The sequence below is a fragment of the Accipiter gentilis genome, chromosome 21, assembly GCF_929443795.1.
Source record: "Accipiter gentilis chromosome 21, bAccGen1.1, whole genome shotgun sequence".
NCBI classification, from domain to species: domain Eukaryota; kingdom Metazoa; phylum Chordata; class Aves; order Accipitriformes; family Accipitridae; genus Astur; species Astur gentilis.
The window spans coordinates 24035882-24051870 of NC_064900.1; the positions used below are offsets into that span (position 1 = coordinate 24035882).

Here is a 15989-nt window from a genome sequence, read left to right on the forward strand (position 1 = left end):
AGGTGTCTACGAGGTTGTTTCGGAAGTGAGTCTGACTCGATTCTTTCTGGGGTGCCGTGTTGCCATAAAATTTTCTCTTCAAGGCCCAGGATAGTGTTCTGGGCAGTGGCATGGGACACAGGGTATGTTTCCAGCCATCCAGTGGTTGCTTCCACCATTGTAAGCACATGGCACTTGCCTTGGCGTGTTCGTGGGAGTGTGATATAGTCAATCTGCCAGGCCTCCCACTGTTTATATTTCAGCCGTCGCCCTCCATGCAACAGGGGTTTTAGCCGCTTGGCTTGCTTAATTGCAGCACATTTCACATTCATGGATGACCTGTGCGATAGTGTCCATGGTCAAGTCCACCCCTCGATCACGCGCCTATCTATATGTTGCATTTCTTCCCTGATGGCCTGAGGTATCATGGGCCCACTGAGCCATAAATAGCTCACCCCTACGTTGCCAGTCCAGGTCTACCTGAGACACTTCAATCTTGGCGGCCTGATCCGCCTGCTGGTTGTTTTGAAGTTCTTCAGTGTCTCGACTCTTGGGTACATGAGCATCTACATGATGTACATTTACCACTAGCTTCTCTATCCGAACAGCGATATCTTGCCACAGTGCGGCAGCCCAGATGGGTTTACCTCTGCGCTGCCAGCTGCCCTTCTTCCATTGCTGTAGCCACCCCCACAGGGCATTTGCCACCATCCATGAGTCAGTATAGAGATAAAGCACTGGCGACTTTTCTCTTTCAGCAACGTCTAACGCTAGCTGGATGGCTTTCACCTCTGCAAACTGACTCAATTCACCTTCTCCTTCAGCAGTTTCTGCGACTAGTCGTGTAGGACTCCATACAGCAGCCTTCCACCTTCAATGTTTTCCCACAATGCGACAGGACCCATCAGTGAACAGGGCATATTGCCTCTCATTTTCTGGCAGTTTATTATACAGCGGGGCCTCTTCAGCCTGTGTCACCTCCTCCTCTGGCGACATTCCAAAATCTTTGCCTTCTGGCCAGTCCATGATCACTTCCACAATTCCTAGGCGACTGGGATTTCCTATGCGAGCTCGTTGTGTGATCAGTGTGGCCCACTTACTCCATGTGGCATCAGTTGCATGATGTGTAGAGGAAACTTTCCCTTTGAACATCCAGCCCAGCACTGGCAGTTGGGGTGCTAAGAGGAGCTGTGTTTCAGTACCAACCACTTCTGAGGCAGCTCGAACTCATAGAATCATAGAATCATTTAGGTTGGAAAAGACCTTCAATGTGATCGACTCCAACCATTAACCATGCCCACTAAACCATGTCCTGAAGTACCCTGTCCACTCGCTTTTTGAATACCTCCAGGGATAGTGACTCAACCACTTCCCTGGGCAGCACATTCCAATGTTTGACAACGCTCTCAGTAAAAAAGTTTTTTCCTAATATCTAACCTAAATCTCCCTTGCCTCAACTTGAGGCCATTTCCTCTTGTCCTATCTCCAGCCACCTGACAGAAGAGACCAGCACCCACCTCACTACAACCCCCCTTCAGGTAGTTGTAGAGAGTGATAAGGTCTCCCCTCAGCCTCCTCTTCTCTGGACTAAACAGCCCCAGTTCCCTCAGCTGCTCCTCATAAGACTTGTGCTCCAGGCCCCTCACCAACTTGGTTGCCCTTCTTTGGACACGCTCCAGCACCTCATTGTCTTTCGTGTAGTGAGGGGCCCAAAACTGAACACAGGACTCGAGGTGCAGCCTCACCAGTGCCGAGTACAGGGGGACAATCACCTCCCTGCTCCTGCTGGCCACACAGTTTCTGATAGAGGCCAGGATGCCGTTGGCCTTCTTGGCCACCTGGGCACACTGCTAGCTCATATTCAGCTGGCTGTCAACCAGCACCCCCAGGTCCTTTTCTGCCGGGCAGCTTTCCAACCACTCTTCCCCAAGCCTGTAGCACTGCAGGGGGTTGCTGTGACTGAAGTGCAGGACCCGGCACTTGGTCTTCTTGAACTTCATACGATTGGCCTCAGCCCATCGATCCAGCCTGTCCAGATCTCTCTGTAGAGCCTCCCTACCCTCAAGCAGATCGACCCTGCCTCCCAACTTGGTGTTGTCTGCAAACTTGCTGAGGGTGCACTCAATCCCCTCATCCAAAATATTGATAAAGCTATTAAACAGAACAGGGCCCAACACCGAGCCCTGAGGGACACCACTAGTGACCCACCGCCAACTGGATTTCACCCCATTCACCACAACCCTCTGGGCTCGGCCATGCAGCCAGTTTTTCACCCAGTGAAGAGTACACTTATCCAGGCCACAAGATGCCAGTTTCTCAAGGAGTATGCCATGAGAGATAGTGTCAAAGGCCTTGCTGAAGTCAAGGAAGATAACATCCACAGCCTTTCCCTCATCCACTAGGCAGGTCACCTGGTCATAGAAGGAGATCAGGTTGGGCAAGCAGGACCTGCCTTTCGTAAACCCGTGCTGACTGGGCCTGATCCCCTTCTTATCCTGGACTTGCCATGTGAGTGCTCTCAAGACAAACCGTTCCATGATCTTCCCTGGTACCAAGGTCAGGCTGACAGGCCTGTAGTTCCTCAGATCCTCCCTCTGACCCTTCTTATAAATGGGAGTCACATTGGCAAGCCTCCAGTCCTCTGGGACCTCCCCTGTTGACCAGGATTGCTGATAGATGATAGACAGTGGCTTGGCAAGGACCTCTACCAGTTCCCTCGGTACTCTTGCATGGATCCCATCAGGTCCCATAGATTTCTGAGTGTCCAGATGGCATAGCAGGTTCCTAACTAATTCCTCCTGGATTAAGGGGGTTATGTTATGCTCTTCATCCTTACCTTCCAGTTCAAGGGGTGGAGTACCCTGAGGATGACTGGACTCACTATTAAAGACTGAGGCAAAGAAGGCATTAAGTACCTCAGCCTTTTCCTCATCACTGGTTGCTACGTTCCCTTCTGTATCCATTAAAGCAAAGATATTCTCCTTGGGATTTTTTTTACTGTTAACATATTTGTAAAAACACTTTTTGTTGTCCCTTACGATAGTGGCCAGATTTAGTTCTGGCTGAGCTTTTGCCTTTCTAATTTTCTCTCTGTATGATCTAACAAGATCCCTGTACTCCTCCCAAGTTGCCCACCCTTTCCTCCAGAGATGATAAACTTCGCTTTTTTTCTTCAGTCCTAGCAAAAGCTCCCCATTCAGCCAGGCCTGTCGTTTTCCTCAGCGGTTCGACTTGCGGCACATGGGAATAGCCTGGTCCTGAGCCATTAAGATTTCCTTCTTGAAGAATGTCCATCCTTCCTGGACCCCTTTGCCCTTCAGGACTGTCTCCCAAGGGACTCTCTCAACCAGTGCCTTGAAGAGGCCAAAGTTTGCCCTCCGGAAGTCCATAGTGGTGGTTTTACTGACCCCCTTCCTTGCCTCACCAAGAATTGAAAATTCTGTCATTTCATGGTCGCTAAGCCCAAGACGGCCTCAGACCTTCACATCTCCCACCAACCCTTCCCTGTTTGTAAACAGTAGGTCTAGCAAGGCTCCTCCCCTGGTTGGCTCACCCACCAGCTGTGTCAGGAAGTTATCTTCCACACACTCCAGGAACCTCCTAGACTGTTTACTCACTGCTGTGTTGTATTTCCAGCAGATGTCTGGAAAGTTAAAGTCCCCCATGAGAACAAGGGCACACGATTCTGAGACTGCTGCCAGCCGCTTGTAGAATTATTCATCCATCTCTTCAGCCTGGTTGGGTGGTCTATAACAGACTCCCAGCACAATATCTGTCTTATTGGCTTTCCCTCTCAATCTCACCCATAAGCACTCCACCTTGTCATCAGAATCGTGTACCTCTGTACAGTCAAAACATTCCCTAACATAGAGAGCCACCCCACCACCTCTTCTACCTTGCCTATCCCTTCTGAAGAGCTTGTAACCATCCATTGCAGCACTCTAATCATGGGAGTCGTCCCACCATGTTTCCTTGATGGCGACTAAGTCATATCTATCCTTCTGCACAATGGCTTCCAGCCCCTCCTGTTTATTGCCCATGCTGCGTGCATTGGCATAGATGCATTTTGGCTGGGGTATCAAATCCACCCCTAACATCAGCATGCTGCCCCCAGGCTCATCTCTGGTGCACCTAGTTTTATCCCTTACCCCCTTCGAACCTTCGAACTCCTTCGTATGCTGCCAATAGCTCTTTTTTCAGTTAGAGTATAGCGAGCCTCGGATCCTCTGTATCCCCGACACCAAAACCCCAGGGCTCAGCCTTGGGTCTCCCCAGGTGCTTTCTGCCAGAGGCTCCAGGTAGGGCCATTCTCCCCAGCTGCAGTGTAGAGCACATTTTTAACATCTTGCCCTGCCTGGACTGGCCCAAGGGCTACTGCATGAACAATCTCCCGCTTAATTTGTTCAAAGGCTTGTCGTTGCTCAGGCCCCCATTTAAAATCGTTCTTCTTCCAAGTAACTTGGTAGAGAGGGCTTACAATTTGACTGTAATTTGGAATATGCATTCTCCAAAAACCCACAACACCTAAGAAAGCCTGTGTTTCCTTTTTATTAGTCGGTGAGGACATAGCTGCTATTTTGTTGATGACGTCCACAGGGATCTGACGATGCCCATCTTGCCATTTTACTCCTAAGAACTGGATCTCCTGCGCAGGTCCCTTGACCTTACTTTCTTTTATGGCAAAACCAGCCTTCAAAAGGATTTGGATTATTTTCTTCCCTTTCTCAAAAACTTCTGCTGTTGCCCCATACGATGATGTCATCAATGTACTGCAGGTGTTCTGGAGTTTCACCTTTTTCCAGTGCAGCCTGGATCAGTCCATGACAAATGGTGGGGCTGTGTTTCCACCCCTGGGGCAGTCGATTCCAGGTGTACTGGACGCCCCTCCAAGTGAAAGCAAACTGAAGCCTGCACTCTGCTGCCAAAGGAATGGAGAAAAATGCATTAGCAATGTCAATTGTGACATACCACTTAGCTGCCTTTGATCCCAGTTCATATTGAAGCTCTAACATATCTGGCACAGCAGCGCTCAGAGGTGGCGTGACTTCATTCAGCCCACGATAATCTACTGTTAGTCTCCATTCCCCATTAGATTTCTGCACGGGCCATATGGGACTATTAAAGGGTGAGTGACTCTTGCTGATCACTCCTTGGCTCTCCAATTGGCAAATCAGCTTATGGATGGGGATCAGGGAGTCTCGGTTGGTGCGATATTGTCGCCGGTGCACCATCGTGGTAGCAACTGGCACCTGTTCTTCAACCTTCCACAACCCCACAACCGAAGGGTCTTGGGAGAGACCCGGCAGGGTAGACAGCTGTTCAATCTCCTCCGTCTCCAATGCAGCTATACCAAAGGCCCAACGGTACCCTTTTGGGTCCTTGAAATACCCCCTCCTGAGATAATCTATACCAAGGATGCACGGGGCCTCTGGGCCAGTCGCAATGGGGTGTTTATGCCACTCATTCCCGGTTAGACTCATTTCAGCTTCCAATACGGTTAGGTCTTGGGATCCCCCTGTCACACCAGAGATACAGATGGGTTCTGCCCCTTTATAACTTGATGGCATTAGGGTACATTGTGCACCAGTGTCCACTAGAGCCTTGTATTCCTGTGGGTCTGATGTGCCAGGCCATCGAATCCACACTGTCCAGTAGACTCAGTTGTCCCTCTCCTCCACCTGGCTGGAGGCAGGGCCCCTCTAATCCTGGTTAAAGCATCTGTTACTCACTTTTCTCACACATGAATCAGAAGTCCCTTCAAGAGGATCAGAAATGAGATCAGCCCTTCTACTGCGTCCGGGGGACTTCTCATGGGAAACTGGAGCAACAGTTTTCCAAGAAGAATCCTCTTTTCTGATTGCTTTTTCTTGCAACTCCTGTACCCGTTCATCCAAGACTGAGGTAGGTTTTCCATCCCACTTCCTCATGTCCACTCCATGGTCACGCAGGTAAAACCACAGGTTAGCCCGTCGAGTGTACTTTCTCCCTCCTCTCTCTTGAGCAGAGGAATGCTTACTCCAAATAGCTGCGATGCGGGCCTGTACAGGTAGGGAGGAGGATATATCCACTTTGAATTGCTGGAACTCTCGGGACAATTCCTCTACAGCCAAGACACAGGCCGGTAGGGAGGAAGAGAGACTTCCTTCATATTGCCGGAGTTGGACAGCCAATTCATCCACCGTTTGTCCATAGCCTTCTCTCCAGGACATTACTGCCAATGAGTTGGCATAGGTTGGTGGTGCACTTCATAGAAACTTCCGCCACATGGGTTGTGTGCATTGGACTTCATCTAGGTCTGTGGCTGACTGCGCATTTTCTGGGTCATTATAAATCACCTCCAGCACGGCTAATTCCCTCAGGTACTGGATACCTCTCTCCATGGTGGTCCACTTGCCGTGGTGACATGTAACTTCATCCCTGAAGGGGTATCTTTCCTTTACACCTAACAGAAGTCGCCTCCAGAGGCTGAGGACTTGTGTTTTTCTCCCAATCACCTTGTCGATGCCCCCTTCCCTAGACAGAGATCCCAACTGCTTGGCTTCCTTACCCTCTAATTCCAAACTACTGGCCCCATTATCCCAGCATTGGAGCAGCCAGGTAACAATGTGCTCACCTGGGTGGCGGCTAAAGTTTTTTGCATATCACGCAACTCACTCAGGGATAGAGATCAGGTGATTATTTCAGGTTCTGCCTCTACCTCCTGTTCTCACGATGATCCTAGTTCATCTTCATCTCTCACTAAGTGAACTGATTTCTTTGTGTGTTTCTTTTTCTGTACAGGGGCGACTGATTCTGGCACAGGTTGGTTCTCTGGTTTAGCTGCAGTACCTGTCACCGGGGTAGGGGCAGCCACGCTGCCTGTTGCCGGGGTAGGGGTGGCCATGGTGCCTGTTATTGGGGTTGGGGTAGCCATGGTACCTGTTGCCCTGCTTTCCCTCTTTTCCCCCTGAGGGTGCTGCCTAGTATCAAGCAGTGTTTGGTAGATACTGGCCAGGGCCCACCACAGTGCAGTGAGTTGTGCGTCTCTGGAATAGCCACAGCATTTTCGTTTCAAATATTCTACCACTTCATGAGGGTTCTGTAGTTGTTTGGGAGTGAACTTCCGAGACACTGGAGGTGAGAAGTTCTCTAGATACCTGCCCATATCCTCCCACATGCCGTGCCACCCATGAATATCCAGCTTTGGGGCAGATCTCTGGGTGGTACTCTTAAAGAGCCTTTTTGTAGCCCTAAACAAGACCTGAAACATATTCAGGAGGCATAGCACTAACAGGACACTGGCTTGCGCATCCCAAGGATATTCAAAATTCTCAAAAGCTGTTGTAATTAGTTGGAAGGAGAGAAGGGCGGTGAATGGATAGGGGGAAGTATCCCCCCCGACTTCCCCATGGATTGGGTGTAATTACCAATAAAATCCAATAGAAGGTACCCGAAGTATGGAAATTATATCACTGCCTCATACAGATACCAGCTTAACCTCATGACCAGTAATGTAATAATTTCACAAGTCAACATTGCCCAGTACAGCAAAATGATACTCCCAATCACTCTCCCAGAGATGAGATACGCAACTACAGGCAATACATAGAGCATATAAGAACTTACAAAATGCCACCATGTAAACAAATGAACCAACATTGTGACTAACATCTATTTATCTAATATAAGAAATGCGTATGACAAATTTGTTTCAACACACTCAGGCCAGCTCTGTTGTTATCTCAACCCTTCGTGCCCCACATTGGGCGCCAAAAAGGACTGTCATGGTTGCAGCCCAACCAGTCACAAAGGACCACGCAGCCGCTCACTCACTCCTCCTGCCCCTTCCCAGTGGGACAGAGAGGAGAATTGGAGGAGAGAAAAGGGGAAAACCCCCCAAAACCATGAAACTCGAGGGTTGAGATAAGGGCAGTTTACGGGGACAACAAAAAAAGAGAAGTTACAACACCACCAATGGTACTAATAAAAGAGTATACAAAAGGAGTGATGCACAGTGCAACTGCTCACCACCCGGGACGCTCCGCCACTTCCCCCACCGAAAACAGAGACCACCCCCCGACCTGCTCCCCATTTCTATACTGAGCATGATGTCCCACGGTATGGAATAGCTCCTTGGCTAGTTCGGGTCATCTGCCCTGGCTATGCCCCCACCTCCCAGGTTCCTGTAAAAATTAACTCTATCCCAGCTGAACCCAGGACATATGCTTACTCTTATCACTAGCAAATAATGTGCAATTGCTATTCTTATGGTAGGGTCGAGTCTAAGTGTTCCAGCCCAGACTGGCCTTGCTGTGTTACACACTACAGGTGAACAGTAAGAACCTACCACATAGAGCTTATAGTCTTAACAGTGAAGACAACCAAATGCTGAGAGATGAAGGGGTGGGCAGATGGTTGGCTTTGTTTAACAGAGGAGGAACAGAGCCAGAGATATTGAGAAGGTGCTCTGCAACAGAAAGATGACCCCAAACCAGGTTTCCTGTATCAAAGTCCAATGCATTCACCAGGTCAGCACTCTTCCAGCAATGACAGCTGTAGGAGTAAAAGAAGAGAAAGTATACCTAGGCATTAGTTGAAATGACTGACAGAACTGTGAGCCATTAGGCAAAAAGAGGAAATTGGAAGCTGGAGGGTAGGATTATGGAAAAGCTAAAAGCAAAGCTTTTAACCTATGAACTTCCCCTTCATATATATTTGAAGTATGACTGCCAAAATGGGATGTTTATTATAGCTTTATTTCCAGTAGGAGACTTTATAAAAATGTGTGGGTCTTATTTTTTTTCAGTTTTATTTCATCAGCTGTTGGAAAGATTGGGCTGTGTCTCGGTTTCTGGAGATCAAACTGCAGGCACTGAAAAATAATCTGCCACTTTGGAATAATTTGCAGCAGCAGGCATTTCCAGTGCAAATCAGAGTGCAAATCAGATGGTGAATTGGTGATCGCAGAAGAGGATTAGTTTGGATTAGTTGTCCAGTGAAGCAGGCACTTTGTATAATGCAGCAGACAGCTCCGATGTGAGCCAATTCATTGCTTGTTTTGTGGTTTGGTTTTTTTTTTTTAAGGAACATTATTTTATCAAATGGATTTTCATACACTAATTAACAGTAATTTGGCAGTGTTTGTGTCCAGAAGACAGATTATGTGACACACTACTAAGCAACTGGAAATTAATGGCCAGACTTTCAGGAAAGGGAGGAGGCGTGGTAGGAAGCAGCCTAAGCTGTGTTTTGGTTGACAGCAGTTGCGTGTAGGTTTAAATGTAGGTTCTGTCTTGATTGTCCATTGCAGCTCACAGCCTGATTTGTGAGACAGGGAGAAGACGACACTATCTGGCCAGGGTTCGGTCCTACTGGTTCTCTAGTTTAAGTCTTTCATATTTTAGTGATGCTTGAAGAAGAGCTTTATTACCATTTTACTGATAGTGTATGTTGCTAAACTAATCTGCCTTTCAGTTTAGTAGGATTGTCATGATATAAGTAACAAGGTGATTAGAAACACCATCTATCCATATATAAACAGCGATTGTCCTGTTTCTATAGTTTACTGTTTTACTCCATCATGCCTGTAGCTGTGAGGTCATTATTTTACAAAATAAATCGGTGTGCCACCTCCCTGTTGATCTAGGTTCTGGCCATTTATTAATAGAGATAAAACCATTACTGGTTGTATTTCCACCTCACAAATTTGGATTGCTGGCTTAAGAAGCACCATCTAACCAGAACCAGTCTCTGGGGGGGCTGTAAAGGGATGGGAAGAGAAGTGAAGGACAAGAACTCAAATGGACGTCATGCACTGAATGGAGGGAAAGCGTGCATATTCTGTGTATGAAGTAGTATCTGTTTCCGTATGCAAGGAAGGCAGTCTTTAAAGGAAAGTTCAAATTTTCTGGGCAGTATAAAAACCCTGGGAAAGAAGAGCAGAAGTAGTCAGCTGTTATTGCGACGATGGAAACGAACACATGCTGAAGCTCTAGATCCAGGCGGCTTTACATTAAGGCAAGTCCAGATCCAGCAGCACTATCATCTCCTCTGTTTAGACAGTTACAGCTCCAGACCATAGTCCTGGCTGTACCCCCACCCCCCGACACACTGAGAAAAGGTGTGAGTGAGCTAAAACTTCAGGATTCAGCAATGAAGAGTGAATTTGCACCATTGTTTCTGTGTTCAGAGCAGGCTTGAACAAGTGCTGGGAAGCTTGCTCCCTGCTCCAGGTAAAGGTCAGCCAGTTGCTTCTGATTCATTCCCAAACTCGTCATTCTGGAGGAGGCTTCCTGCCCCATATCATCAGCTTGATCTCTCCTTTGGAATCTGCAGCAGGCTAGAAGTAAGCGAGGAGAAGATCGCAATCGCTCTTGAAGCTTCTTTTTAAATGGGCGAAGGGGTTGTTTCCCTGGTGCCTACTGTCCTAGGTGAGACACCAGTTTCAGCAATGAACAAAGTAATATGAAAAGCGACAGGGAGACTTACACCTCTAGACTGCTGGGATGGAATGAGGTCAAGTTTGGCAAAATGCATGACATCAGCTGGAGAAATCTTCCTTTCAAATAAGACTCTTGCTGACCATGCCGTATATTTATTCTATGCTGCCTGTTCAAAACCTCCACCAAAGGCCTCTTTATCCACTAGGGCTGTGACAAAGATGTTCAGGTATGTTTCTGCAATAAGCAGTATAAATACATATTGTCTTTTATGTTTATTTGTAATACAGCTCTGTATGTTCTCATTCATCTGCAGCGTGCTGCTACTGGAACATACCAGTGATCTTCTGCCTTAAAGCAAACATCAGATTCTATCTTTTTAATACAAGAACTGCTTCTTCAAAGACATGGAAATGCAGGCTTGCAAGAATTGATAGAAGGACTGTGATACAGGATCCAAGATCCTTGGTTGCTTTAGGAGTGTTATAAACCCAGCTGTATTTAGAATACATTGTTACTAAACATTAATGACCAACTTTAGAAGAATAACAGAAAAGACCTAATGAGTTTCCCTCTTGTGACAGATTGGCAACCTGTAAATGTGTACCTGACAGAGAAAGAGATGGCAGCAGATTCTTATAAAATATATTTGCTTGTTTTAAAATTCCTCCAAGACATGACAAAGTGCTAAAGGCACCTGAATCTTGGCATGTGCAATCATTTGTTATAATAATAAAAGTAAATAAATTTGCTTGTAAAATCTTCCTGTCCCTGCAAATCATTCCAAGATGCCTGAGTACCAGTATAACCAAGTACCTAAGCAAATATTTCATTTGCACATATGAACAGTTTTACTGAAGTCACGTCTGAAGCTCTCCGTGTGATTTTCCCAAATGTGTTAGTTCATTATACAGAAAGCAAAAATCAAATCTATGTATACATATGTATATGTACATATATAAACATACATATATATCTGTACAAAAGATACTGATGTATATAACAACCTACAAGCAATTAGGTAAACTTTTGAGCGTTACCCTGTTGTATCTGACTCCAGCCTCTCCTAGCTTCCTTAGAGGTGTGCATCAAAAGGTACAAATAGGTCAGTGAAGTGAGAAGGCAATTCTGTGAAATCCACTGTTCACACAATATGATGAATGACAAACGTGTAGTGAATACAGGTAAATACCTACTAAGGAGACAGCCATAATGCCTATTTGTGTGGCATCTGATTTTTTTCAGTGTTCAAACATAACTGGCCTGTAGTTGACAGACAAGTGAACAGTATATGCATGCAAAGGAACAACCCAGTCTGTGGCTTAGCGTTTGACTTGGAGACAAAAACATCCCTTGGTATCATGTATTTTTGATCTTGTAGACTACGTTTTTGGTGTTTGCGTTTTTTTGCAGAACATATTGCCAAAAGGAAGATGCATAATGATATTATATGAAAGGATAGGAAGACATACTGTCTTACACTTTATTGCTAACTTCACCAATACTATCCTTCTTAAACATAAGTCTTCTGCTGATGTCAGCTGAACTCAGAGGAATCACAGCAAATTATAGACTATGCCTATCTCTGTCCCTCTTCTTTCCTAAGGTGTTAACTTACCTGTAGTTATGTTTCCACATTGGAAGTGGCAAATGAATTAAGAGTGATAGTGACTCAGCAGTCAGTGATATGTGTAAAAATTGGGTTTGAATGTAAGCATGTTTTCTGCTCCAAGCTTCTTTTGTGGCTGAAAATACATATGTTAATGTGGTAAGAAATCATACCTGGAAGAATAAGTAAATCATTAAAACCCAGGGTAGTTTCTGTTTCCTGAGCTCCTGGATGTCTTTGGCCTTAATGATATGTATGAAGCAGTCATACGTGAGAATTTTCTGACCTCGCAGCTTTACATCTAGTTTCCAGTTCACCATCTATATGCTGTCATATCCCAAGGATATGGTGCTCTGTTCAAACAGGACAATGCCCTACGTTTTGTTTCCTGCAGTGCTGTCACTAGTACACCTTGGGGTTAGCTAGGTAACGAAGTGACAGCACTTGGCTGTCCAATGTGCTTGAAAGGGGAGGAAAAGAAAACTGCAGTTACTGAAATCTACCACCAGAGAGAGCTTTTGTCTTGCTAACGTTAACGTTTGTCTTGCTGCACAAAGCGGTACTTGATCTCTCGTCTCGTAATGGAAGTTTTTATAAGCATTAAATGATTCCTCTTTAGGTATCAGGAGAGTAAAGAATCGAAATTCACAGTACCGATAGGAAACATAAATTCTCTCTCTGTGTGTGTGTGTGTGTGTGTGTACACATGAATACAAGTCTTTTTAATTGCACACTTGGTCCTGTGACCACTATCAGTACAGCTTAGAAAATGGTAAAACTGATGTCAGCTGGGGCAAAACTGGTATAAACTGAATGAATCATATCTACAAGGTCCTGATCTGATACCAATTCCTTTGATTTTAGTTTGATCTCCCAGTATAGTCAAGAAAGCAAGGAGCATTTTGTGAAGGGTGGAACTGCACTCGGAGTTGAACTGCCTGAGTGGGGACATACGCCTCACATGAAATGTGTGCCATGAAATCTCAGATATAGTCTTGCTCTGGGAATATAGCTTTTGGTTTCCACCACTGACATGTGACACAGTAGCAAAATATTTCTTAAATGTATGTGATCGCATTTTCCTTCAGATTTGAAATACTCTTTTTGGTCACTCTGGAATTCTTAAGTAGAGAGGCAGCTTCCATGAAATGGACACAACTTTACGGAAGTTTTTGTTCCACTTTTCATTTATCATCTGCTTGTAGAGCTTGGAATATATTTTGCCTGATGTCTTATATTCTTTGTGGCAAAGACACCAGCGTTGGCTCAGGAAGAACAGCAGGTGGGGCAAAGCTCTGGGAAGTGTCACGACGTGGTTGCAGGCTTCCCAGCTTCTTTCCTGGGTGTTTGGTGTTGCAAAGCGGATACAGGGCAAAACAGACTGTAGCTGTGGCCCAGTCTCTCCACTGACCTCATAGTTACAGATGAAGCATCCTTCTCTCTGCCCTCCCCACCTCCAATATCTCTTCTCTACTTTTATTGCAAGAGTGTATTTGCAGTTTTGAAGGTGAAGGATACCATCTTCTTGTGAGCCTCCTGAGATATATGTGGAAATGGGTGGAAACCATTGAAGCAATGATGTCCTTCGTTTTCATAGGAAGACGATTGTTGTAGGTCAGTTCTTTCACTTAACTGGCCCTCACCAGTCCTTCTCACATTAAAACTTCAGGGACGTATGGGGAAGAGGCATTTTCAGGCCTGTAAAGAAACACTTCTCACTGCAGGTACAACAACTGCAACTGCCTCTGTACTGTTCCAGAAACTGCCTGGTCCTAGAAATTTCTTAGTGTCTTTTAAATACTCCTCATTGCAATGTGCCAGTGTAGTCAACTTTTTTTTTTTCTTTTTTTTTTTTTTTTTGGTAGAAACAGATCAAACAGTGTATTAAGTAGCCACCAAAGCAACATATACCCTTTAAGTGAGCCAAACACATGACAAAAGTCCACACAATCTAATTGTATGTGCATATGGACATCCAAGAAGCCCTGAAGAAAAAAGACCATGCTACAGGTCACGTGGATTATTCTGGCAGGTTGCATCAAGCCAACTTAATTATCAGTTGTCTTTAATGCTGTGTTCTGGGTTTTTATTTTGTGTGTGTGTGTGACTAAATAAATAACACTGACAGCCAACAAATTCTGTGAAGTCCTAAAAAACCTAAGCTATTAATTTTGGCTTGGGATTCATATAAACAAAGCTTCAAACTTCAGTGGTTCCTCCTAGGAATGGGTGACTGTGCTCAAGTATTCTGCAACAGAAGCAGAAACTAATTTGTTTTGCTTAATTGAAAAAAACATTGTGACAGTAGATGCATTCCAATGTAGTTTTCAAAAATTTGTTTTAACAGAAATGAGCCTCCTAAATTTATTCCACTCTAATTTTCTCCCCAGAGTGAGCTCTTTATTCATGTGAACTCAGGTTGCACCAGGGGAGGTTTAGGTGGGATATTAGGAAAAATTTATTCACTGAAAGGGCTATCAAGCATTGGAGCAGGCTGCCCAAGGAAGTGGTTGAGTCACCATCCCTGGAGGTATTTAAAAGACATGTAGATGTGGTGTATAGACCTCCCTCTCTAGCTGTTGTCTCTCCAGTCTTTCACGTAAAAGGTGAGAGACTGGGTCTGCTGAAGTTCATTGTACGTTGAAGAAGTTCATATTCATATAGATGTGGTGCTCAGGGACATGGTTTAGTGGTGGACTTGGCAGCGTTAGGTTTACGGTTGGACTTGATGATCTTAGAGGTCTTTTCCAACCTGAATGATTCTATGATTTCAAAACTTCAGCAGACAGACTGTCTAGCTATGGCTGTGGATGCAGTTCAGCACTTTCGCAATTGCTCTACAACCTATTCCTGTACACGAAGGGTAAGGTGTGATACCAGAGTGAGGTATTGCCCAGGGCATAGACCTTCCCTCTGCCCAGCAGTGCCTGCTCCCTGGGCCAGCCGTGCGATGCTGCCCTTTGAAGCAGCGTTGACTCAACCATTTGACAGACTGTACTGTGAATCAGCTCAGGGAACTGATTTGTGTGAAAAATAAGCCAGCAAAACACAGTGCCACAGGGAGCTGTGCCTGCCCGCCTGCAAAAGCAGAGGAGGCTGCATGAGGAAGGAGCTGTGGAGAAACCTGGGAAGGCACAAAGCCAGTGAATGCACGCAGACCTGCTGGTTAAAACATGCCTCGGTGGGAACAGCGTTATACCTCTCTGTCTTCCTTCATGCAGGGTGTGGGCTGGCAGCACACACCTCCTCAGCCTGCCTCGTGCCCCAGGCTGACCAGCTGCACCAACATGCCCACGCACTCCTGTCACCTGCCCAAGCTTCCTTCACCCTGCCAGGGCTTGGGTGCTCCTCTGTGAGCCAGCAGGACCGCAGCAAAGGCTGCAGCTGGTTTTCTGCCTCTTTAATGAGCGGCTCACGGAAGGGGCTGTCAAAGGCCAGGGCTGGCTCAGTGGCAGCAGGAGGGAGATGGGGCGCTCTGGTGCTGAAGGAGGGGAGATGGGGCAGCAGGGATGCCTTCGCTTGGCTCAGCTGGCCAGGAAAGCACCGTGCCAGCACAAGGTAGCCCACTTCAAAAGCTGCTCCACCTGGAGGCTCTTGGTTTGCCAAGAGAGCGGGGTATCAGTGGAGTTGCATCCTTGCTGGCTGAGGGCTTCTGGACCTGGGTGAGAAAGCATCCTCCGTTTGACAGTGGGGAACAAAAGCCCTGAAAACAACAGGGACTCCAGTGCTCAGGACATCTTTTCCATTACGCTGTCATCCCTCAGTGTGCTAGATCTGTCTTGATAGATTTCAACCATCCTTTCCCTGCAAATTACTCCTCTGTACCTTCCAACTGTACCTTTGCAGAGTTTAAAAAGGGAAAGTGACACAGCAGATGAGCTGCTCTGCACTGCTTTCATAATGCCAGTGCCAGGCTGAGAGTTTGCACTGGATTTTTGAAGCACGGGACTGAAGAATTACTTTTCTTCCTCTTCTATCAGTGT

The 15989-nt window shown here is 46.2% G+C and overlaps 1 protein-coding gene across 1 annotated transcript in view; it reads left to right on the forward strand.

Moving 5' to 3' along the window:
- Positions 1–11099, forward strand: part of CXADR (CXADR Ig-like cell adhesion molecule) — a 58384-nt gene extending 47285 nt beyond the window's left edge. The window contains exon 8 of the mRNA XM_049824903.1: positions 10714–11099. Within this exon, the coding sequence (XP_049680860.1) occupies positions 10714–10740 (27 nt within the window). The 3' untranslated portion in view covers positions 10741–11099. The remainder of the gene's footprint in view (positions 1–10713) is intronic.
- The last annotated feature ends 4890 nt before the right edge of the window (positions 11100–15989 follow it).